Raw genomic sequence first — 21,429 nt, forward strand, 5'->3', positions numbered from 1 at the left:
TGTAGATCATTTCTCTGCTCTCCGCCTGTCATAATGAATGAATCCATCTGTGCTCTTTCTGCAGGTTAGATGAAGATGGGAAGGTGCTGACACCAGAGGAGTTACTCTACAGAGTGAGTATTGGTTAAAAGCTTACATTACTTAATCTGTCAACTCTGTACGCGTTGTATTATAAAATAATCAGGTTTAATGGACATGCCGACTGAGCTTTTATTCAAGTCTGGGACACAAGGACCATGCAAGTAATTGTGTATTCACTGTTAGCCTGTGATTGAGCGCCCTCTGTCTGCCCTGGTTAGGCAGTGCAGTCTGTGAATATGAGTCACGACTCGGCACACGCCCAGATGGACGTCAAGTTCCGCTCACTCATCTGCGTGGGCCTCAAGTGAGTACACACACACACACACACACACACACACACACACACACACACACACACACACACACACTTGAATGCTGTCCTTTGAATCTACCAAGTAAATTATTCAGCATATCATTCAAATGCAAAGGTCCAACATGCATTACAAATTGGTACAGAGTGTTTCTCCACACAGCCTGGCTACATACTGTATTGACCCGTTTCACTGGCAGGCTGTATTTAAACACAGCTTACGGTAATAAACATTAATTGTGTGCTGCGCTTCAGTTAGGTGTTTTCTGAATGCCAGCTGCACAGTTAAAATGACATCTGGCACCCACAACGCACTATATGAAACAGACTCACGGCTAATCATAATGTTATTACCTTCAGCTGTGTTTGCCCATCTAAATGTCAGCCATGAAAAGAGTTTGTTAGGGTCAGAATTGAACAGAAAGTAGAAGTTTGCAGAAACAATCTAGAACCAAAACACTGTCTGTTCTTAACCTCATAGCTGGAGTTGAACCAACAAGTGATCAATATGCCGTTTGTCAATGTGTAAATGATGCACTGAAGAGACCCCACCACACCACCACCACCCATGGAGGAACTAATTTGCTTAGAAAATAAGGCACACTGTTCTCTCCCCAGTGTTGATTTTGTCGACTAGAACTATGCCAAACAAATGTTTGTCAACTACCTTTTTTCACCGACAAACTGAATAAAAACTAAGCTATGATGACTAAAACTAAGACACAACTAAAGCACAACTTAGCTGTGTTGGACGTGGAGTGGATGGCAGAGTCAGATTGTCGGATACTGGACACAAAACAACCCTCTGTATCTAAAATAAATGTATTCCAGGCAGCACGTGTTTCTCTTCCATAAGGCAAGATCTAGGGCATAATGGATTATGGATAATAGATCTCTTAAAGGGAATGGCACCTGGCAGACTGATTGGTTTAACCACACCTACGTATGCATAATGTAATTGGTAGCGGAGGTGTTTTAAGGATTTAGGTGGTGGCACAAGACAATTCTAAATCCCAAAATGAAAGAGATAGGGCTCGTGGCGCGAGATGGAGCCCTATGTCTAAAAACTAACAAACTGTGCTGTCAAACTCATCACTGTTCTCTCCCTCTGCTGCCTCGTGCACCTCAATCCCACCCCACAGTGAGCAGGTGCTCCACCTGTGGCTGGAGGTGCTCTGCTCCAGCATGGTGTCCGTGGAGAAGTGGTATCACCCCTGGTCCTTCCTGCGCAGTCCAGGCTGGGTGCAGATCAAGTGTGAGCTCAGGTAATATAGTATGCACATACTGTAAATAAGCTATAAAATGAAGAAGAAGCTGCTGCGGGTCACTGAAGAAGAAGGGAATTTAAATTACCAACCTTTCACCTTTGGTAATGTTTACCATAGATAAGCCAAAATGACAGTGAAAGTAATAAGTCCATCAATATGTAAATTTTGAGTTTATCAAGTGTAGTGTAGTGTAGTCGTATACTGAGGTGTGCCCAATGTTACAGGTTTGAATCGGGCTCAATGACATTTGTTTGCATATCATTGTCCAACGTCTAGGTTACTCACATTCCGTCAGTTACAACATAAGAGGTTAAAACAATCTATGTCCGCTGTGTCCTCAGGGTCCTGTCCAAGTTCGCCTTCAGTCTATCCCAAGACTGTGAGCTGCCTGACAAGAAGGAGGTGAGCCCAGATGATCTATTCTAAACTAAAACGCACGCACACACACACACACACACACACACACACACACATGCGCACACACGCGCACTCACACACACACTATACAAAGCATGAATGAACGTGTGGCTCTACTGTTTCAGAGGTGTGCTGCACTGAAAGCAGAGGTTGTGGACGTGCTGGTTGAACATCACCTGTTTAGTTGGGATCTCTAGGTGAACTGGTCACAGGTCAGACTGTACATGTAGATGGCATCTAATGCTGCCTCATTACATTAGTCACTACCTTTTATTAGTCGCCCTATTTTATACCAGTGTTTCCCAAACATGTCCTTTATCCCATTTTAAATTTAAATCTTTACTAATAAATTTATGTTTTCACTGAGAAAAATATTTTGAAATTGTCCATTTTTGTTTTTCAAAAGCAGTGAAAATCGTATTGTACTGTAGATTTGAGCTCTTTTTGAAATGGTGCTTAAGTGATGAATTCATAGTGCATTTTTGTACGTTTTGGTCCCGGAGAGACACCACATTTCTCTTTTGGGTCTCGAGCTGAAGATGTTTGGGAACCCCTGAACCTATACAGTAGCTGCCCTCCCATCTACAGCAAATCACTTCGCTGAAAATAGCTGTTCTACACCGTCAATAGGCAGACATCTGATCGTCTGACAATGCAAAGACTAGTTTAGCTCCCAGAGTGGGTGTGACAGTATTTTTCCCTCTGTTTGTTGTCCCTTTCCTTACCAAGTAGTTGGTTGTCATGACAACCCACCCCTCCCTTCTATTTTGGATAACCAGGTACCTCATGTTCTCTTAACACCTCTTTACTCTTTTGTTTCCCTTCTAGGAGAAGGAGCAGAGGCCGTTGAAGGAGGGGGTGCAGGACATGCTGGTGAAGCATCACCTCTTCAGCTGGGACATTGACGGCTAGGCACACACACACACGCACGCACGCACACACACACACACACACACACACACACACACACACACACACACACACATGCACACACAGTACATGCAGACAAATATACCTCCATCCCTAATCCCTAATGCTCATATCCGTAAAACCCTTGCCACTTCGTTGCCTACAGTGACTTCACTGCATCACTGTAGGTCTACATGCCATTCTACAGATGTGTGGTCAGCCTGAGAAAGTAGCGCCACCTGCAGCATAGATTTAAGCACTGTATTGCAGCTACTGTCAAAAGGTATTTATTTTTTACCATGATCATTTATTCATTCTAAGCTGGCAGGGATTTCTTTTTGGGTTGCTACTTTTAACATTAGCCAGTGACTTGGACCACATTGGAAATTACAATACCTCTGAGTTTTTCTTTGCAATGTTCCTCTAGTTTGCATGCACTGCTGTATGCACTTTGGAGTTTGGTTTCACTTGGAGCCAGTGTGCAAGTCTTCACTATACACTACAGTAACAACGATACAACGTCGTTTGTTCCATGGGAATGCAGCATTCTGCAGTCAATCAGGAAGCATTTCTTTTCAGTAGGAACTAACTACTAAGGGCTGTCGGCCTTCCATGCACAATCATGTGTGCATGACATGTGCAATGAAGGATCGAGCAGTATAGGTCATTTTCTTGAACTGCCTTTGTCTACATGTAGCTGAAAGTAGGGCACAGAGTCTGCGTCCGGAGACACTTTGGCCTTTGACATAGTCCTAAATTCCACGTTGACCCATGAATTTCCAAATGTAGTAGAACAGAACATTCCAAACCATGGAGCAAGTGTATACACCTCCAAGATGTTCTCAATGTTAAAGAGGGAACGACACACTGTCCCACTGGAGTGTTGCTATGTTTTATTGTCAACACACATGCCAAGTAAAAGCCTTTCCCTAGTTGTATTGGTATGTGTGTGTTCAATGACAATTGAGCAATGGTAGTAAACACTACTGTACAGTATGTATGACATTTATGTACTGAAAATGCCACAGCCACCACTTGAGTGTTCTGAGAAGATCTCCTTTTTGTCATTAAGTCTCAAAGAAATGTTACATTAATGTATGTTTTTAGTACATATGGAGAGTACATATCCTGAGTGTACTCTCTTATGCAAACAAGAACACTATTTGTATTTTCCCCCCAGAAGTTGTCTTAGCAGAGGTCCTAGGAAAAATGAAGGCAGATTAATGTGTGGTATAACAACATATCAACATTTGTAGTACTGCACTCTGAGCTACAGCAAATCCAAATGAGCCTTTATGTATTTTGCTTTATAATTTATGAGCAAATACGGCATTATGCAAATTTGGAAATTCGGATTTCGAGTAATTCTACATTCCTCTGCGTTCTTGGACGTCCCTGTTTTGACATGGATTTTCAGACAGACAGGATTGTTCCCTCTCACATCTAGCTACCTACAGTAAAACTGAGTTTCTGGGTGTTTCACGAACTACCTTTTTTCCACACTAATTTTGCGACTATTCTATGCCGCAATAACCTTGATTAATATCTAGCGGTATTGAAATGTTTTAATTTGCTGAAAAGACATTTCTAAAGATCAGAGGTCTTTTTTTTGGCTCATTGCGTTAGCTACCAATCTGAGATCATGCAGTTGGAAAATGCGTTTATTACTCCACCAGCGGCCAAGCTTGACACAAGATACTTTGGGTGTGCCATCGAAAGGTTAGCAACAAATTACCATGACATTTCCAAAGGTTTCTTTTCGTGTATATATTTTATATAACTTTTCAACGGTAGGAAAATGCATTTGTTAATTTAGTTTTGTTTTTTACTATGTAAGTATAAATCAGATTATATCAATTGTCAGAAAATGTCAGTTGAAAGATTATATTGATCTCTATTCACAAGGTGAAAAAAGGTGTTTATCCAACCAACAAATGTCACTTGTCACTCCTGTTCATGTACTATTATGGAAAGATTGAGGAAAGTGCTATATTTCTGGACCTAAAGAATCACATTGTATGTACAGTATACTGTATTGAACTACTATAAAGATTATGAATTTATTGACAGAGAAATGTTCCCTTTGTCCATTATTATTTTACGAACGTCTGCTTTCACACTGGCAAAGAAATGCATGCGCTACTTGAATTATTCAGATCTGGCAATTAGAATCTCCATTCAACATTTCTAAAGCAACATTTCAAGAGAAGTAGCGCCCATTGAGATGAAAGACAAAGCAATAGGTAAAGTCAATAAAGCCTGTTTATTCATGGAGAACATTTCAGAGGCATAGTGTATTGAACATGTAAACAACAACGGCCCATAACAGATGCTGGGGAACTAGATATTCAAACGGCACTGCAAAATACTGCATGTATTAACAATCATGAGTAACTGCTGGAGGAACATCGTCATGTGCTGTATTCTGTATTCTGTGTTAGAATGTCAAATACCGTCACAATGATGTTCTGTAACCGGAGAGGAAGTGATGCTTTAAGCTAGAGGAGATGCATGTTGGGAATATAAGAGCACAAGTGAGTCAAGTCGGAAGATGGATCACTTGGAAGGCCATCCTGGAGATGTATTATGGTGAATAAATAATTATAAAATCTAATAGCTTATATTTTCACATCTACACTTGTTTAAACCACTATATGTGCCTTCTGCTACATTCGCTGTGATTGTTTCTTTACACACTTTACACTTTACACACGGGTCTATATTTTCCTTCTCCCGTTCAGAACACAACTATTTTACATAATGCAGTATATAAATATTACGTGGACCTGTTTTGCATTGCCGAGGCCAAGGGAATGTATGGTTGGGGAACTGGGTCCACTTATAGCTGCTCAGATGGGTCCACGACCCTCAATGGATATCATCCTCCTTCACTGCCAATTGGCTTAGAGACACGTGGGATCATGCTGTGGCCTCCATTCCAAACCAAAGACTAATACCCTCTTCCCTTTGTTCTTGTTAAATGGGTGGAGTACTATAGTAAAATCAAATGATGTAAATTATTGTCAGTAAGTGGTAACCTCAAAAACCACATTACTGTACAACCAAGTAATATGTTTTTGTTTGGAACATATCCCTTATTGTTCCCTTAAAATAAATAAATAAAAGGCAAATCAAAGAAACTAATGAGACTGAGACGTCATCTAAAGAGGATTGGTCCAAAGACGGATGGGAGTGCTCAGGAGGAGGCGTGGACTGGGGGGGAGGGGAGTGGGGTGTTCTAGAAGCACCCCGTCCCTGATGAGGAGGATGGAGCTGTGGTGGAGTTGGTACTGCTGCTGTTCTGGCCTTTTCCTTTATGCCTCTGACCTCCTCTTCTCCTGCCACCTCCTCCGGACTTTGGCTGCATGTGAAAGAGGGAGAGAGGACCAAAAAGTCATCATTGGAAAGGTGGCTGAGCCGCTGAACTGACTACAGATTTTGTAGGCTGGCATTAGGTTGGCATTCCTGTCCAGAAAAGTGTCTTATGAATTTGACAGAAAACCTCTTGCTCTACAAATGCAAAACAAAAACTGTAATGTAGAAAATGGTGTTGACCTAGTCTCGTGTAGCCAGACAACTATTCCACAATCTCCGAATGCTATATAGAGTCTGGAACTACACCTCCCCAAATCAGAGTAAGGAAGCTGCCATTTCTGTTCACGGAAATATATATTTTTAAATATCTATCACAATCTATTACATTTTATTGTTTTATTTCCATTTCTGCTAAGCAGCAAGCTACCGGTATATATTATGCTCAGTTGATTTATATTTATATTAGGATAAATTTGCGCGACTGTAAACAAGTGGAGAGGAGGCTTCACTTCCGCTTTATCCCTTACTCATGATCAGAGCTTCCGTGCTTCAGACTGTATAACATAACAGAAGTGTTTGAAAATTGCGAGAGGCAACAGTCTGGCAACGCGAGACTAGTGTTGACCCAACTGAATCCTCAGTTCAGCTTTAATGTGAATCTAACCCAGCGATTCTCAACATATTTTCAAGGACCCCCAGTTTGATATGCATTAAGCCACAGACCCCCAATTTGATACAATTACATTTTGATCTCTGGGACCCCAATCTTCATTGTTAAATCCATAATTTAACTCTGAGAATGTTCAAATGGAACCAAACGGACCTGTTTGGTCCATTTGGTTGGTCCATTGTTTGAAAAACCTCTGACCTGACCCACTTTACCTTGTTCTCCTTGTTGCCCTCCTTTATCTGAGGGTCCTCATCCCCCTCTCCCTGAGGCAGCCAGCCACGCAGCAGAGGTGAGGGGAAGGGAGAGAGACGCAGCTCAATAACAGTCATGTGATCAAAGAGGGAACGAGTGCCACGCCACCATAAAGACAAGCAGTGTGAAAGGATGGATACAGGTCACAGGAAACAGAAACGTTTGATTATGGACAAAAGAAGAAAGATCGAAAGTTGCGTTAGGCTTGAAGACAAGGAAACGGCAGGGAAAACAAAACTGCAAGGAAACCAGAAAACAAGGTAAACGGGGAAAACAAGGACACTGAACAGAGGATACCTGTGGGGATCTCACCTAGAGATCCCCACAGGAAACAAGGAAACAAACAGAACAGAAGAAAGAAACAAAGAGTAATCAAGGAAACGGAACGGGAACAAGAGCTGGAATGGAAGAGCTTTCAGAATTCTCGGAACACTATCTCACACACAAATGATTTTCACAGTCTTACCGGTTGTTGCGTAGCGTTTGGAGTTGTCTGTGCTATCGTTGCGGCAGCCTCGTTGGCAGCAGTCATGCCATCCTCTTTTCGGGGCGGCGCCTTTTTCGTGGACTGCATTTTGATTTGTGGAGGTTTGGAGTTGGACGGCAAATTGTTGGTCGACTGCAACAGCTATAGAGAGTGGCAGTGAGAGTTATTACATTATTATACACTAGCCCTTACCCGTTGTGAGATATTTGCCCCCCCCTTGTGGCTGTGGGGGGTACTGCGCCCGGGTGCGTTTGTAATTTACTAATAAATTCATTAATAATCATTAATGTGTGATTGGTGCAGGCATTGAGGAGTTACGACAGTCACAGTGACACACACACACACACTCAGACATTGTTAGAATTATAGTATGATGATAATATATATATATTATTTCAAAACTCCTTAAAACTGAGCTCCCTGCCATCCTTCGGTCAGTTCAAAGGAATGCTCCAGAACATTTTTCACCGTGATTGCTCCTTCAATTGATTTATTTGACTGGATGTTGTTTATTTTACTCCATTTAAGTTCCTTTGTAATTTATCCTGATTTATAATGTTGTGTTGATGTATTGTTTTGACTGTATTTGTGAATTGTAACCTCGGCTACATTGAAAATGAGGGCTTGCCCTCAACTGTATTTCCGAGTATAAATAAAGATGATGATGATACAACAGGTCGTTTTGAGGAAGCAATCTGATTGTTTGAACCGCTTTCTAGCCGTGCTTCAAACCACATTATTTCAACGTTTAATCAAAACAAACAATTCAGCCGTGCTTTTCTCTCAGAGCGCAGCAGACTCGGTGGCTAGGCTAGCTTGTTTCTTGGGACATTTGTGGTCCTAGTGACTACATCAGTCATTGACATTTTTAAAATTTTCAGCGATTCTCTTCTCTCCAACTGTTGTATAATTGCAATATTCCACTTGAGGGCGTGGTTTAACGTCATTAATGCACTTCTGTGTTGCCTTCGGAAAGTATAACATAGTCCTTCTGCACTTCTGCGTTGCTTTCGGAACATTCAAGTTCCTGCAGCATCGAGGCGTGCATTAATGACGTTAAGCCACCCCCTCTCGTGTAATATTGCTTAATTAGTTGTCAGATGGAACTACCATTAATCACACTTTGAAATGTTTATGAGTAGCCACTGTTTGTGAGTGAAATAGACAAAGCTTGCACTGTTTATTAGTTGTCAGATGGAACTACCATTAATCACACTTTGAAATGTTTATTAGTAGCCACTGTTTGTGAGTGAAATAGACAAAGCTTGCACTGTCTGAGAGACCCACTCATCAGCAGTTACTATTGTCTCCACCAGGCCGAAGGCATGGGGAGAGAGTATGTTTTGCACTCTGTTCATGATCTCGGGTCATGATCGTACATAACCCTCACGTGGAGTGGTCCAGACATTGGTACCTTGGTCCAGCATTGGTACCTTGGTGATGGTGCCCACAGCCTTGGTACGGCCCTCCCTGAACACCAGCCTCTGGTCGCAGTGCAGGTACTCGGGCGTCTTGATGAAGCGGAAGTGGACGGAGGCCTTGTCGCCCGTCCGTAAGCAGTCCCTGTTCATGGTCAAGATGGTGGCCGTCTGTCTGATGCTGCCACAGTGCACTGGAGTGGCGGAGGATGCGTGCGGTTGGACAGAGAGTAAGGTAAAAAAAAGTTACACACTTGGTGATCGTTTTGTCGATTTGTGTCATGAGAAGACACCTAAAAAAAGGTACGCATGTCTGATCCATTTTTTTAAACCCTATATCATAGTTATTTTCAGTTATTTTGGCTAAATGTTTGCCTGTTTTGGCAGATTTGGGGATACGGTTTATGTGCCAGTGTGTGATACCCACCCATGGCCTGGTATCGGGGGGATATGGTGGTGGGATGGTGCAACACCAGTATCTCTGCCTCAAATTCCCAGGTGGCCTGTGGGCTTAACCTGGGAGACACCATCACCATGCCTTTCCTTATGGACGAGCGCTTGATCTGCAGAGGGAGGAGGCGGAAGAAACAAGTCAGTTTCACCATTATAATTGTTTTATTATTATTATATATTATAGAGAATCTCTCTCTCTATATATATTTTTTTTTAGTGGTGCAACCACTCCTATAGACAGCTATGTGTGTGGCTGGGTCTGTCCCTGTGTCCCTGTGTCCGAGCACGAAAATAGCGTTATAGATATAGATGAAGATCTGCTATGTTCGCTATATTAAAATATTTAAACCGGTCTGTCCGTTTTATAAAATAAATATTTAACCAATGAAAAATATTAACGAGCTTGTGACCAAGTAATATTGTTTTGGACATACGATACAAGGTTTCCACCAGACCGCGATGATATGCCACTGTGAATAACCTACAATTCAATGTGGTTCATATAAATAATGTTATGTTAAAGTCTAGCAATGCGAGATTGCATGAGTTATTGTAACATTCCATTTAATCATAATGTAAACAACTTAAAGTTATTAATTTATACTTAATATAATAAGAGGGCAAGGACATTGGACATTATTGTTTCCCCATCCATCATTAATAGTCCATTGTTTTTCACAGTTAATTATGTCTCGTCCCATTACACTTTATGAGCCCCATTAAATCCACATTATTGATGACAATTCAACGCAATCACATTTTTATTGTATTACACTTTACTGCAAAAAATTATTTAATATTGTATGTGGATTGTCACTACTTTACCCCTGACTGAGAATATAGCCCCTCACAATGAGTAGCACTGTGTACAATGTACATTGTGCAACACCTAAATTATAAATGTGAATGGGTAACTTAAAACTATTCTTTTGTGTAGCTCTGACTTATGTGAGTGCAGATTTCCAAATGGTATAGAATCGTTCATTGACAGGCACATACATTTGGGTGCTGTAAAGGCTGACCTGCACATCACTCTTTTTTTAGTTAGTTAGTTTATTTATCTCAGTCATTTACAGTACAGTACAGTACATTTCAGAATGAGGGTTACACAATTACAGTTTGACTGAAAAGGTTTGGGCTGAAGCCGAAGCTTATAATATGCCCACCTTATTAATGATTCAAATAATAAAAGGGAAAAAAGAACAGAAAAAAACAGGAACAATAGCAATGGGAAAACTTATTCTCTATAGTGCTGTGCTTCTTATATATCAAAATACATATTTAGCTTATATGCCTTATACTAGTTACGCCCACATACATTTAGATTTTTAAAGCGTGCTTTTATATTTGAAGTGGTTGCTTCAAATATAGTGTATATTGTTATTGTTTACTTTTACTGCATATGTGTTTGTATATTTGTGTTTAAAGTGGTTACTTCAAATAATTTATATTTTTATTTATATAATTTTGTAATATCTACTGCCTATGCATACTGTATATATTAAAGTGATTTTATATATTTGTCAATTATCATAGCTTTATATGATCTTTTAAATGTTCTTATGGAGTTGCTCTCTTTTAGTTCTGTATTGAGTTCGTTCCACAGATTCTTAGACTCTGACTAAGCTCAAAGACCCCTGGGGAACCAACCACTGATCCCATGCAGTCCTAAACCGTGCCAGCAGATGGTGCTGGGAGGAGGAGACGCCCACCTACCTTTTTGAGAGCGAAGGAGGCGGTCTGTCCGCCCCTCACCTCCTTGACAGGCATCCTCTTGCGGTGGATGGATTTGACGGCGATGGGCATGAAGCTGCCCAGGGGGTCGGGCCCCAGCAGCATGGTGTCGTTCAGACGTATCAGTCCACGTAAAGTAGTCCCCGAGACCACTGTGCCCACCCCCTGGCGTGTGAATGAGAGAGAGCCTTGAGGCATCAAACAATGTTGTAGTGCGATTCATACTTTACATCTCTCTCTGTCAATCTATACATCTTTCTGTGGGTTTTGCAATTATTTAACGCTTTATTTTATACTTGCAAAGATGTTTAAAAATGGCGTAATGACGTGCGCTAAATAAATAGGGATGCTAGCTAGGCTGAAAGCGGTTAACCAGTGAAAAGTATTAGAGCTTGGGCAAAATGCCCATTGTAACCGTTTTTTTAGTTTCGGACATGGTTTGTGTTGTAATTTCTTTGTATATGCTATGCCACTGCACATGCAGTAATTGGCTTTCACTACGAAAGTGTACGAGAGAACACTATACATTTAACACAAATGCTGCTTTTTGCCCCAGTTTACATCTCTGTTACTCTACAACTTTTTTTGCCAGGTGCTTTAAAAGCGCCTTGACTACATTTGCTTGTACCTCTAGTAGTGACCGCAGTGGACACTTTTTCATGATTGGCTGCCTCTGAGCCAATGGGAGACTTACCCATAAAACCCATAGTCTGAACGGCATAAAACCCATACTCTGAACGCTGCAACGTGAAGCTGATAGCTAAGGCAGAGGCTGCGGCACACAAACTGATTATACTGTAGAATGTTCATAACTGCCAGGTGCAGAAAGCTCTAGTTTATGAGTCATTCTTGTAAATGTTATGCTTAGATGTGTGTGTGAGAGAGTGTATATATATATATATATATATATCCATGTGTAACTCTGAGAGTGTACAAATGTTCTACTCTCAGGATTTGACAGTGTACCGGTACAGAGTAGGTGTCGTCTATCTGGAACTCTGCAGGCTGGTCATCTCTGTATGAGGTTCTGGATGACAGCAGGTTGAGAAACATTTTCAACAGCTCCATGTTCTCCCCCGTCACGTTGGAGATCTGGAAGATTGGACACATCCTGGGAGAGAGACACACACGTACACGCACACAACATATTTTGAGTTCTCAATCTGTATGAACCTTTGAGTGAAAACAAAATGTATTGTATAGCATGTTTCATACACAAAGGCAAATTCAAAGCCCCAAATGTTGACAGTTACTCTTGATGTACGAATAGGAACGCTCTGAATTATCGAGCAACGATTAAGCACTCTGAGTGCACTCTGACACCCTCGTTCATTTACAAGGCAGATTGTACATTTAGAATAAGACGAGGAGGTAAAGTAAAGGCATTGAGTTAAAGAGTGAGATTGAATGAATAGAGTGATGGATTGACTCCGAATTTGGTCCCAATTTATTGAAAGCACAGCCCCTTGAGCTGCAGCATCTCATTTTAGAGGTGGTCCTCTAAAACTCACTGACTGACTCTGAGCAGGTGACTGAGTGATTGAGGGAGTGGCCGACTGTGTGCATGTCACCAAAATGTGGAACGCCCTACCAACAGTCATTAAGACATGTGAATCCCTTGACTCCTTCAAAAGTGCACCTACGGAGGGCTGCAATTCGAAACTGGCCCCCGTAAAAATGTCTGAGTCCCCTCCACCCCCTTTTCCCCTCACTGTATATTATCCTTTCCCTTTTTACCTCCTTTTATGATCATTTCCTGTTTTTTGTTATATAGAAGTGTATATTTGTACGTCTCTAAATGTTCTGATGAATTGAAAATGGTGGACCCTATTGTAAACAAGTGTAATGCTTTATGGTGTCGTCCACAGTTAACAGATTTGTAATTAGTTGTGCTTGAAATGTACCTATTCTGCATGCTGTTAATACATCTTTCAATCAATCAATCATGTGTGTACCTCTCGGAGCTGAAGTTGGAGGCCGTGACGATGACATCGTCTTTGTTTTGGACGAGGACAGGGATCTTCCTACAGCCGGGGGACTTAAGTAACCTCTGCAAGAGCTTCAATGTCTCTGTTACCACCAAATCAATACAATACATGTGACTGACAGGTAGCATCACCCTTAAGTGTCTTGTTTTCATTACACAAACATATTTTGTTTATTTGTACTGTACCCTTGTATTTTTCCCAGTCATTATACAATGAACATGTAGATTTATGGAACAGCTATTATTGCAACATTCTTTATACTGTCTATCAGAGTTAAATTAACACTCTGGATTTTGCAGTACAGTCGACTGACCTTGCAGGATGTTGGCTGGACACATGTCGATCTTGGTGACAACAACAAACACAGGAACATTGAGAGCCAAGGCGAGGCCCAGGTGCTCTTTGGTCATCCCTACAATACCTGCGTTACTACCCACCTACAGAGAAGGAAGATGAAATGCACTGTAAATGTTGCCGTGAAATTTCTATCATGCCAATTCAAATTCCCCACGTGTAGAGCGGACGCTTGGTTAGGGGGCCCGTCACACCACTCCCAGCTCTCTAACCATGAGCATGCAGAAGTCGGGCAGGTGTCCGGTCATGCCAAACACGGTGGTCTTGAGGTACTTCTCGTGTCCAGCCAGGTCGATGAAGGTGATGACCTTCGAGGACTTCTCACAGATCTTGGTCCAGTCCAGACTTCCTCCATGACTGTCTGGTTTATTCACCACCTAGAGAGACATGGGTCACACAGAGACAAATCCTCATTTAATTCAGAGAGGTATAGTATATTAATATTTTTTTTCAGTAAATCGAAGAAACTCCATAAATTAGAAAACAAATGTTTAAGTAGTAGTGAAAATTGCCGTAGCTTCAGATCTGCTACTTTAGTTTGTGTCCCGGGGAGACATTACATTTCTCTTTTGGGTCGCAGGCTCAAACGTTTGGGGACCACTGCTCTAATCCATATCCTGTCTCCCCAGCTCGCACCTGTCCCTCCTGGTCAAAGCCCAGAATGTCGTTTCCCACGCTGCTGGTTCTCCCGCTCTCCATCTCGTGTTTGTGTCTGAAGAGCTTCTGCCGGGCGAAGCCCCTGCCGTTGTCCAGCTCTCCGTGGGTCAGGACCCCCAGGAGGGTGCTCTTACCGGCGTCCACGTTGCCCACCACCGCCACCCTGGAGGAGGAGAAGACACAGACTGTAAGTCTGCATCTCTAACCTTGACAATGTTTACTCCACACATCATGATCTGATTTAAAGCCGCAATCTCATGTCCCTACCCGGGTTTTGAACCCGGGTATCCCGTGTGAGAGACCAAACTTCTGCCGTTCTTCCTAGACAAAATCCTTGCTTGGCCAGGACATACAGTATATTACGCTTATGAGGTTCAGACTGACACCAGGATCTATATTTCTCAGTGAAAGAGTAGGGAGACCACTTCCAACCACTGCAATGTACTAGTTATATTGTATTAACATATTCTACCGTGCAGTTCATTTAAAATAATGTTTTATTCGTTCTGTTGTTTTATAAGTTCTGGCTTCCAGCTTAAACTCTGAGAGTGTACAAAGTGGTTAATTTGTACACGTTCAGTTACAAATGAGGATTTCGCTGTGATGGATGGAAGTGAACATGTCTCCAACCTTCCACCCTGCGGCAGTGCCTCACCTGACCTCCAGGAAGTCCAACTCGCCCACGCGTCGGCGGATGAGGTAGTCACGGACCACGCCAGCGGACTCGTTGCGCTCGCGCAGGGGGATGAGGTCGGTGTCCAGCTGCTCACACAGGGAGTGCACTGTGGCCACCGATGCCTCCATGTCCTTCTCATCCAGACCCCAGTCTCCTCCGTCTGGAGAGCAGAAATTATATTAATACTGTACATTGTATTTGTAATGTTTAGACATTCGAAGAGAGGATAAAACATCCTCACTAAGCTAAAAGAAATCCTTTATTACTCGCCCAATGTTTCTACCTCTTTAGGTCTTGGTCAGGCAAATATGCATATAGTAGGATGAATACCTAAGGCTAAAATGTTGAAACGTTGCACCAGTAATAAAGTAAGTAAGCTGTTTACACAGCTGAACTTTCCAAACATCCCATGTTAGTAGTCTAGAATAAAGCATTCAAATATATACATGGGACATACAGCAAGCTTTGGTCCCATGTAAGTCTGCATCCAAGCAAAATTACAGACACAAAAAGATTACTGAAACAGACTACTAATGTGGGAAATTCCTTTCCACCTGGATCGTTAACAGGTCCCGTCCCTAGGACGTGTCCACACGTCCTAGGGAATCCAATCGACGGATGCATAACACGTGTGTACACATCCTGAGTAAAAGCGGCCATGTTTTCCCGGCACACCAGAGCTCCTATTTTGAAGGAATCAATGTCAGGAATGATTGTGTTAAGGAACCGGAATCCTTAAAATCCTAAAGGACCATGTAGGATTATCACTTGACATTTTGTTCCTTTAAAACGTTGTAGTGTATATTACGACTGGAAAACATGATATGAATTAAACCAGATATCCTCTGGGATTTTGGATATTGTAATGGTGTGATATGGCGTGCTGTCTGTTCCTGGTTTTAAAACTCCTCTTATAGTGAAACGATGTCATTTTATGAACTTACATGATTAGTATTTGCCTTTACCTATTTAGTTTAAAGGTATATTCAGTGATTTCACTCAAAAAACCTTAGGTTTCGTTTTTGGCTGTGGGACCCAGCCTTTCGTCCAATCAGGATAGAGAGTCAAAAACGAAACCTAAGGTTTTTTGACCCCCAGGGGTTAACTGGGGACAGGGAGGAACTCCTTATATGGTCAGCACACTCTATAGTAGGGAGGATTATCACAACAAAACAAAAAAATAAGTGATATTTGAATTAAGTGAAATCACTGAATATACCTTTAACTTGTTGTGTTAAATATTTAGCGAAATCACCAAATCACCCCCACAAATTTATATCATCTGAATATTGATATGAAAGGTATAATTCAGTCAAATATATGGTTTGACTGACTATATGTTTGTATATGACATTTGCCCAGTCCTACTACTGTATATACACTGTGTGATTCTCACCTGAACCCATTCCCACCACATAAATTGTCTCTCCACAGCCTTCGTCCATCCTGTCACGTAGCTGTCGTAGTAACGAGTCATACTGCTCTCCGTTTGGACTCACCAGGGCCAGCTGGGGAGTGACAGGGTGACAGAGACAGTGAGAGACACTCAAAACAAACATCTACTGTTGGTCATCCCTCATTACAACATTATGACTACCTACACAGTGAAATATGGCTGCAACTATTGAGTATTAATGTGATTATTCTATCTATTTTCTTTCGATGAATCGAGTGAAAATAGCCAATCCACAAGCTCATAACATATTGTGAGCTTGTAGATTGCCTATTTTCCCTTAAAAACAAATAATTGCTTAATAACATGCCCAAAATATAAATTAATTTCTTAATTTATATATTATTTTTTTTATTAATTGATTCAATTGATTCTTTGATTAACTGTTGCACCCCTACAGTGAAATCCTCAGTGTTAAGTGTTAACTGACAAATGGCTAAATTAACAGAATGTTACTGTGCAGAAAGGTTGTTGGACTGGACTGGTGACCTGTCATTACATAGCATTGCATCAGGCGTTACCGCTTTGTTCCCTTCCCTAAGTGGACGTCATGTAACAGAAGCTATAACTGAGATATTTCATTCATTTCAGACAATTCATGTCTAAATAAAAGTACTGGATAAATAAAACATGTCGACTTCACAGAGACGCAGAGTAAAAATAAAAATAAATTCAGTATCCATTTCTAACTCTGAGAATGTACTGTGTAATTGTAAATGGTACATTTGTACACTCAGTTGTTCTCATGACAGATGACAGTAAAGTGACAATTTAAGGCCTTTTAAGACCTTTTTAATACCTAAAAAAGAAAGAAAGAAAAGACCAATAGACCATTACTGAATTATTATTATTATGAAAACTGGTCAAACATTGTCCAAATTGTCAAGTAATATAAGAAAGAGGCGACAATTGAAAATAGCAGATCTACAAGCTCACAGCGCCTCGCAACTGTGTAACTGATAATTCATAGGCGCTTGACTTGTCATGGCGGGGGGTCCCCAGTTAAAATAATGATTATTTTGGGGGGTCATGTCCTGAAAAGGTTGAGAACCTCTGCGCTAGTTAAATGATCACTGATAGTTTACAGTGCAGCTGTCTCTCTTCCCACACTCACTGCCTGGAGGACACATGGAGACAGACACTGGCACTGCACTGCATTAACACAAGCCTCCATGCTGGTGGATGACAAGGATCAATAGGCTACATTCGAGCATACACAGTAAAATCCTCCTGAGTGTTGGTGTACAAATGGAACCACATTTGTAAACTCACAGAGTTACAAATGGAGAAACTAACGCTGAGGATTTTACTGTATGTTGCCTCAGGCTGTCGCCTCGGTTGCAATTATCATAAACACAACTGCTCTGACTTAAGCTGCATTGAAAACCACATCATTTCCAATACAATTAGACTGGACAAGACATCCAAGACAAACTTCTGATATGTTATCTCCACGTTTCCATCACGACGGCTGTGACAATGTTGTGATTCAAGACATGCGTAATTGCGTATTATTAGTAAAAATGTTATGAACTGTTCACTTGTGCATCAAATTCTGAATAGTGTGATAACTATTGATAATATTTTAAAATGTGTTCTAAGGCTATATACAGTCAGTGTGAATCGGTGTGAATACACCATTGCACTAAATATGCCATAGCAGATCAAATACTGTTTATTATAATATCTCAGAGGATTGTACAGTGTACTGTTACTGTATTATAACATTATCTCAGAGGAGTGTTGAAATTGAACCAAATGGACCTGTAAGCATCCATTTGTTTCCATTTAGATTTCTAGTTAAATGACCTGGAATTGTGTAGTAATAGGCCTAATATAAAGTATAGACTAGAGAATCATATAAGTCTCAACCCACAGATAAAACTTTGGGTGTTAAGGTGTGCCTGAGGCCTGCCTCCCAGCTGTTGCAACCCTCTGCAATTTGTGTGTGTGAAGATACTATTCATCTATTACTCAATGACATGCAATCTGAGCCTACAGCCATGACACATGGATACACTCGCACCAATCACTTGCTGCTGTGTTTCATCAGCCTGTCCTGTCCGAGTAAATCATCAGGGCAACTCTGTTTTAGTGGCTTGTTTGACAACACAGTGACTGGTGGGTGATTTCACCCAACACCGTTGCGCAGTGCCTGCCCTGCACAACTCTTCAGCAGCAGCAAGTTCTTGAGCTTAGTCCAGTTACCCTGGGTAAACTTACCCTGGTAACTTTGCTTTGCAGCAGCAGTAGTTAATAATATATAATCATAAGTACCTGTGTAAGTGTATTATTAAATTTTTTTGAGGGCCGCTAGCCCTTTCCTATGCCCAATTGAAGACAAAAGTGTTTAAACACAAACATTGGAGACAAAAGTGAGGTCGCAAATTGTGATTGGCCAGAATGAGATGCTGTATGATGATAAGAGGAGAGCGCCCCTCACTTCACACGGGTGTGATTTTTTTTATTTACAAAAACTAAACTAAACAAAAAATGTGTATGCCCTAAATCAAGAGATACAGTGCTATAGCCTACTGTTATACAGTATACACATATAGCATCAAGTAGCTAAGCTAACGTTTTAAATGTCTTTGAAAGTCCAAACTGCAATTATATTGAACATGCATTGCAAACTAGGTTTAGGCTGCAACTTGCGTCAATATTTAAAAAGCGCTCGCCGGTTCCATGCATGCAATGAGAAGTGGAGGAGACTATGCCAATGATGCCATATGCTTCATTCATTTACAGCAGCAGCCATGAAGGCCTGTACTGTACGTACAGGCTGCACGTCGTCGTACGGCGGTGTCGCGAGCCGATCTACAAGCTCAGAACGCGTCGCGGCCGGCGACGCGTTCTGAGCTTGTAGATCCGTGCTATTTTCTGCGGGGCGGTACAAGCTATATCTCTCTATAATATCCATCTATATTTCATATAAATATACCTTGCTGGTGAAGTCCACCCTCCCTCGGTCCCCGAGCTCGCCGTTGAGCATGTCCCCGTCTTCGAAGCACTCGTCCCCGGCGTCGTCTCCTCCGCAACATCCTCCTCGGTCCGGAGCGAAGATACTAGCGGGGACGAGAGCGTCCGCGAGCGCTATCGAACCCGCCGTGTTGTTTATACTCAGCTCGTGCGCTGCCATTGATGCCATGTTTTTTTTTGTTTTTTTACGCCAACAACCCTGCAAGTCTCCTCTCTCCTCTCAGCCCCCCCCCCCCCTCCTCCTCCAGTGTTGATGCTGCTATGCTGAAGACGAACAGTAGAGTAGATACACACACTGACCCTCCTCCCACCCACCACACACTACTACAATACAATGGCTAATATAACACGTATACACACTGATTTATTTGACAGACTGAGTATATGATACGATACACAATTTCTAACAAGCCACTGACTCTCCTGTCGTGATATTTTATCTCGCTGTATTGTTGTTTGTGACATTTTTATTTAGCCGGCTATCATTAAATAACCATGAGGCAGGTGTGGCCTTTGTTTGTTGGTAGGATCCTGGCCAATGACGTCTCTCGCCGTTGTAAATATTTTACCTGTGGGCCAATGACACGAAGGGGGTCGTTCATATCATTTAAGGATGAGGCAATGTTATGCTGCGCCGTGCAACTCGGGTGCAACTGCACTGAACTGAAATTAAGTGAAGGCCCTTATCAGTCATCACAGACAAACGTACAGTAGGAAGTAACAGTGGCCAGGGCCGAAGGTACAGTATAACTGTCTATGCCCATAGGCCCTACGCCTATAACTTCGTAGCTGAAGTCAAGTGCAGTGACAGTTTAATCTACTTGAGTGAGTACCCCCTCCTCCATCCTTTGAGGGCCAAATAGCCTCTATTATTTGAAAGCTTTATTAATGCAAAATATATGATTGATAGATCAATTCAAGCGAATACCAAACGACTCGCCCCTTTACCAACTCGCCCCAGGCGTAAGTAAATTATGCTTAAACGTTTAAACCTTAAACGGCTTAACTTCCGCCTGTTTTACGCGATCGCTACATTTGCATTGTAAACGTGCATATAAACATTCAGATTTCAAATATAAAGTACTCGCCACATGTGACATATGCTTATATGAAACGATTTTAAGATGACCCCATGTTATTCTCCATAGAGAAATTACTTCAGTGAACCAGGCAGAACCAGGGGATGAGTGAGTGACGTCAGGACTTCGGCGCTCTATATCAAAATTAATGTGGACCCAAAAAAATATATATATTTTTTTTTGTGTGGTCTGTAGCTTCTTTTTAAGGATCTTAAAAATAATCTAAAGATCTATAGCATTCCTAAAGGCCTATTCATACTCCAGTTTTAGGTGATAAGGTGACCACTGAAACGGTAGTAAACACAGAGAGATGTGTTCGAGTGAGCGGTGAGTCGCTTATCGTGGCGTCATGTTGTAGTTTTCGGTGGTCACCTTATCACCTAAAACTGGATGTAAGGGCCAAATTAGTACAATTATCGAGTGAATTTGTGACCATGGGGTGGCGCTGTTATCTTTATAAGCGTCAGGTTCACTGGCATCTGTAGGCAGGATTGACCCGGAAGGGCAATGGTTTTTGACCGCAGGTACGTCACTGTGTTGTTCAAACACTGGAGCGAAATGTTTGTTGGTCTGAAATGTTTATGTTTGTCTGTCTATGCTGATTATTGTTTATTCTGATCACGCAGATATTGATGCCATACTTGGAAATAAACGTGTCAAAGGCAAGAGCTGCCTGCCAGTGTGTTTATTATTAGTATTAGTATGACATTGAAACAGCGCGTCAACCAGGTCCATCTACGGGATCAACTCCTCGAGAGCTAAGACGGGGCTCTTATATTAGTCAAAAACCTATGCACCAGTTGGACCTTCGTATCGTTTGTGCTGCGGGAGCCTGGCTGCGTTCGTGACGGGCAGAGGCGACGCGAGAGGACGAGGGGATCGAGGGGACCGAGCTGCAGTTGCTGTCAAAGTTTGGAAGTTTCTATTGT

The 21,429-nt window shown here is 41.8% G+C and overlaps 2 protein-coding genes across 6 annotated transcripts in view; one reads left to right on the plus strand and one right to left on the minus strand.

The window, feature by feature from the left end:
• Positions 1-5,110, plus strand: part of sgsm3 (small G protein signaling modulator 3) — a 37,350-nt gene extending 32,240 nt beyond the window's left edge. For all 3 annotated transcript variants that reach the window (XM_083780692.1, XM_083780694.1, XM_083780693.1), the window contains exons 17-21: positions 65-113; positions 300-385; positions 1,534-1,656; positions 2,001-2,061; positions 2,905-5,110. In XM_083780692.1, coding sequence (XP_083636818.1) covers positions 65-113; positions 300-385; positions 1,534-1,656; positions 2,001-2,061; positions 2,905-2,988 — 403 coding nt within the window. In that variant the 3' untranslated portion in view covers positions 2,989-5,110. The remainder of the gene's footprint in view (positions 1-64; positions 114-299; positions 386-1,533; positions 1,657-2,000; positions 2,062-2,904) is intronic.
• A 119-nt stretch (positions 5,111-5,229) lies between these two features.
• Positions 5,230-19,651, minus strand: gtpbp1 (GTP binding protein 1). 3 transcript variants are annotated; one of them, XM_083780695.1, is made up of 14 exons: positions 19,384-19,651; positions 16,386-16,497; positions 14,969-15,149; positions 14,293-14,476; positions 13,869-14,033; positions 13,616-13,739; positions 13,270-13,384; positions 12,281-12,425; positions 11,297-11,479; positions 9,555-9,690; positions 9,143-9,321; positions 7,689-7,850; positions 7,183-7,233; positions 5,230-6,346 (listed from the first exon to the last, which is right to left on the minus strand). In XM_083780695.1, the coding sequence occupies exons 1-14, from the start codon at positions 19,588-19,590 to the stop codon at positions 6,224-6,226; spliced, it is 2,067 nt and encodes a 688-aa protein (XP_083636821.1). In that variant the 5' UTR covers positions 19,591-19,651; the 3' UTR covers positions 5,230-6,223. The 3 variants fall into 3 exon arrangements, with proteins under 3 accessions (XP_083636821.1, XP_083636823.1, XP_083636822.1); XM_083780697.1 differs by having other exon boundaries at positions 14,974-15,149; positions 19,384-19,521; XM_083780696.1 differs by lacking the exon at positions 7,183-7,233.
• Between the last annotated feature and the right edge of the window lie 1,778 nt (positions 19,652-21,429).

The sequence above is a fragment of the Protomyctophum parallelum genome (genome assembly GCF_964188405.1).
Source record: "Protomyctophum parallelum genome assembly, chromosome: 13".
Classification (NCBI taxonomy): domain Eukaryota; kingdom Metazoa; phylum Chordata; class Actinopteri; order Myctophiformes; family Myctophidae; genus Protomyctophum; species Protomyctophum parallelum.

Coding starts and splice junctions, on each gene's coding strand:
- gtpbp1 (XM_083780695.1), bottom strand. CDS start 19,590: ATGGCATCAATGGCAGCGCACGAGCTGAGTATAAACAACACGGCGGGT. Junction 16,498..19,383: donor GGGTGGACTTCACCAGCAAG/GTATATTTATAT, acceptor GTCACTCCCCAG/CTGGCCCTGGTGAGTCCAAA. Junction 9,322..9,554: donor CCCCCGATACCAGGCCATGG/GTGGGTATCACA, acceptor CCGCCACTCCAG/TGCACTGTGGCAGCATCAGA.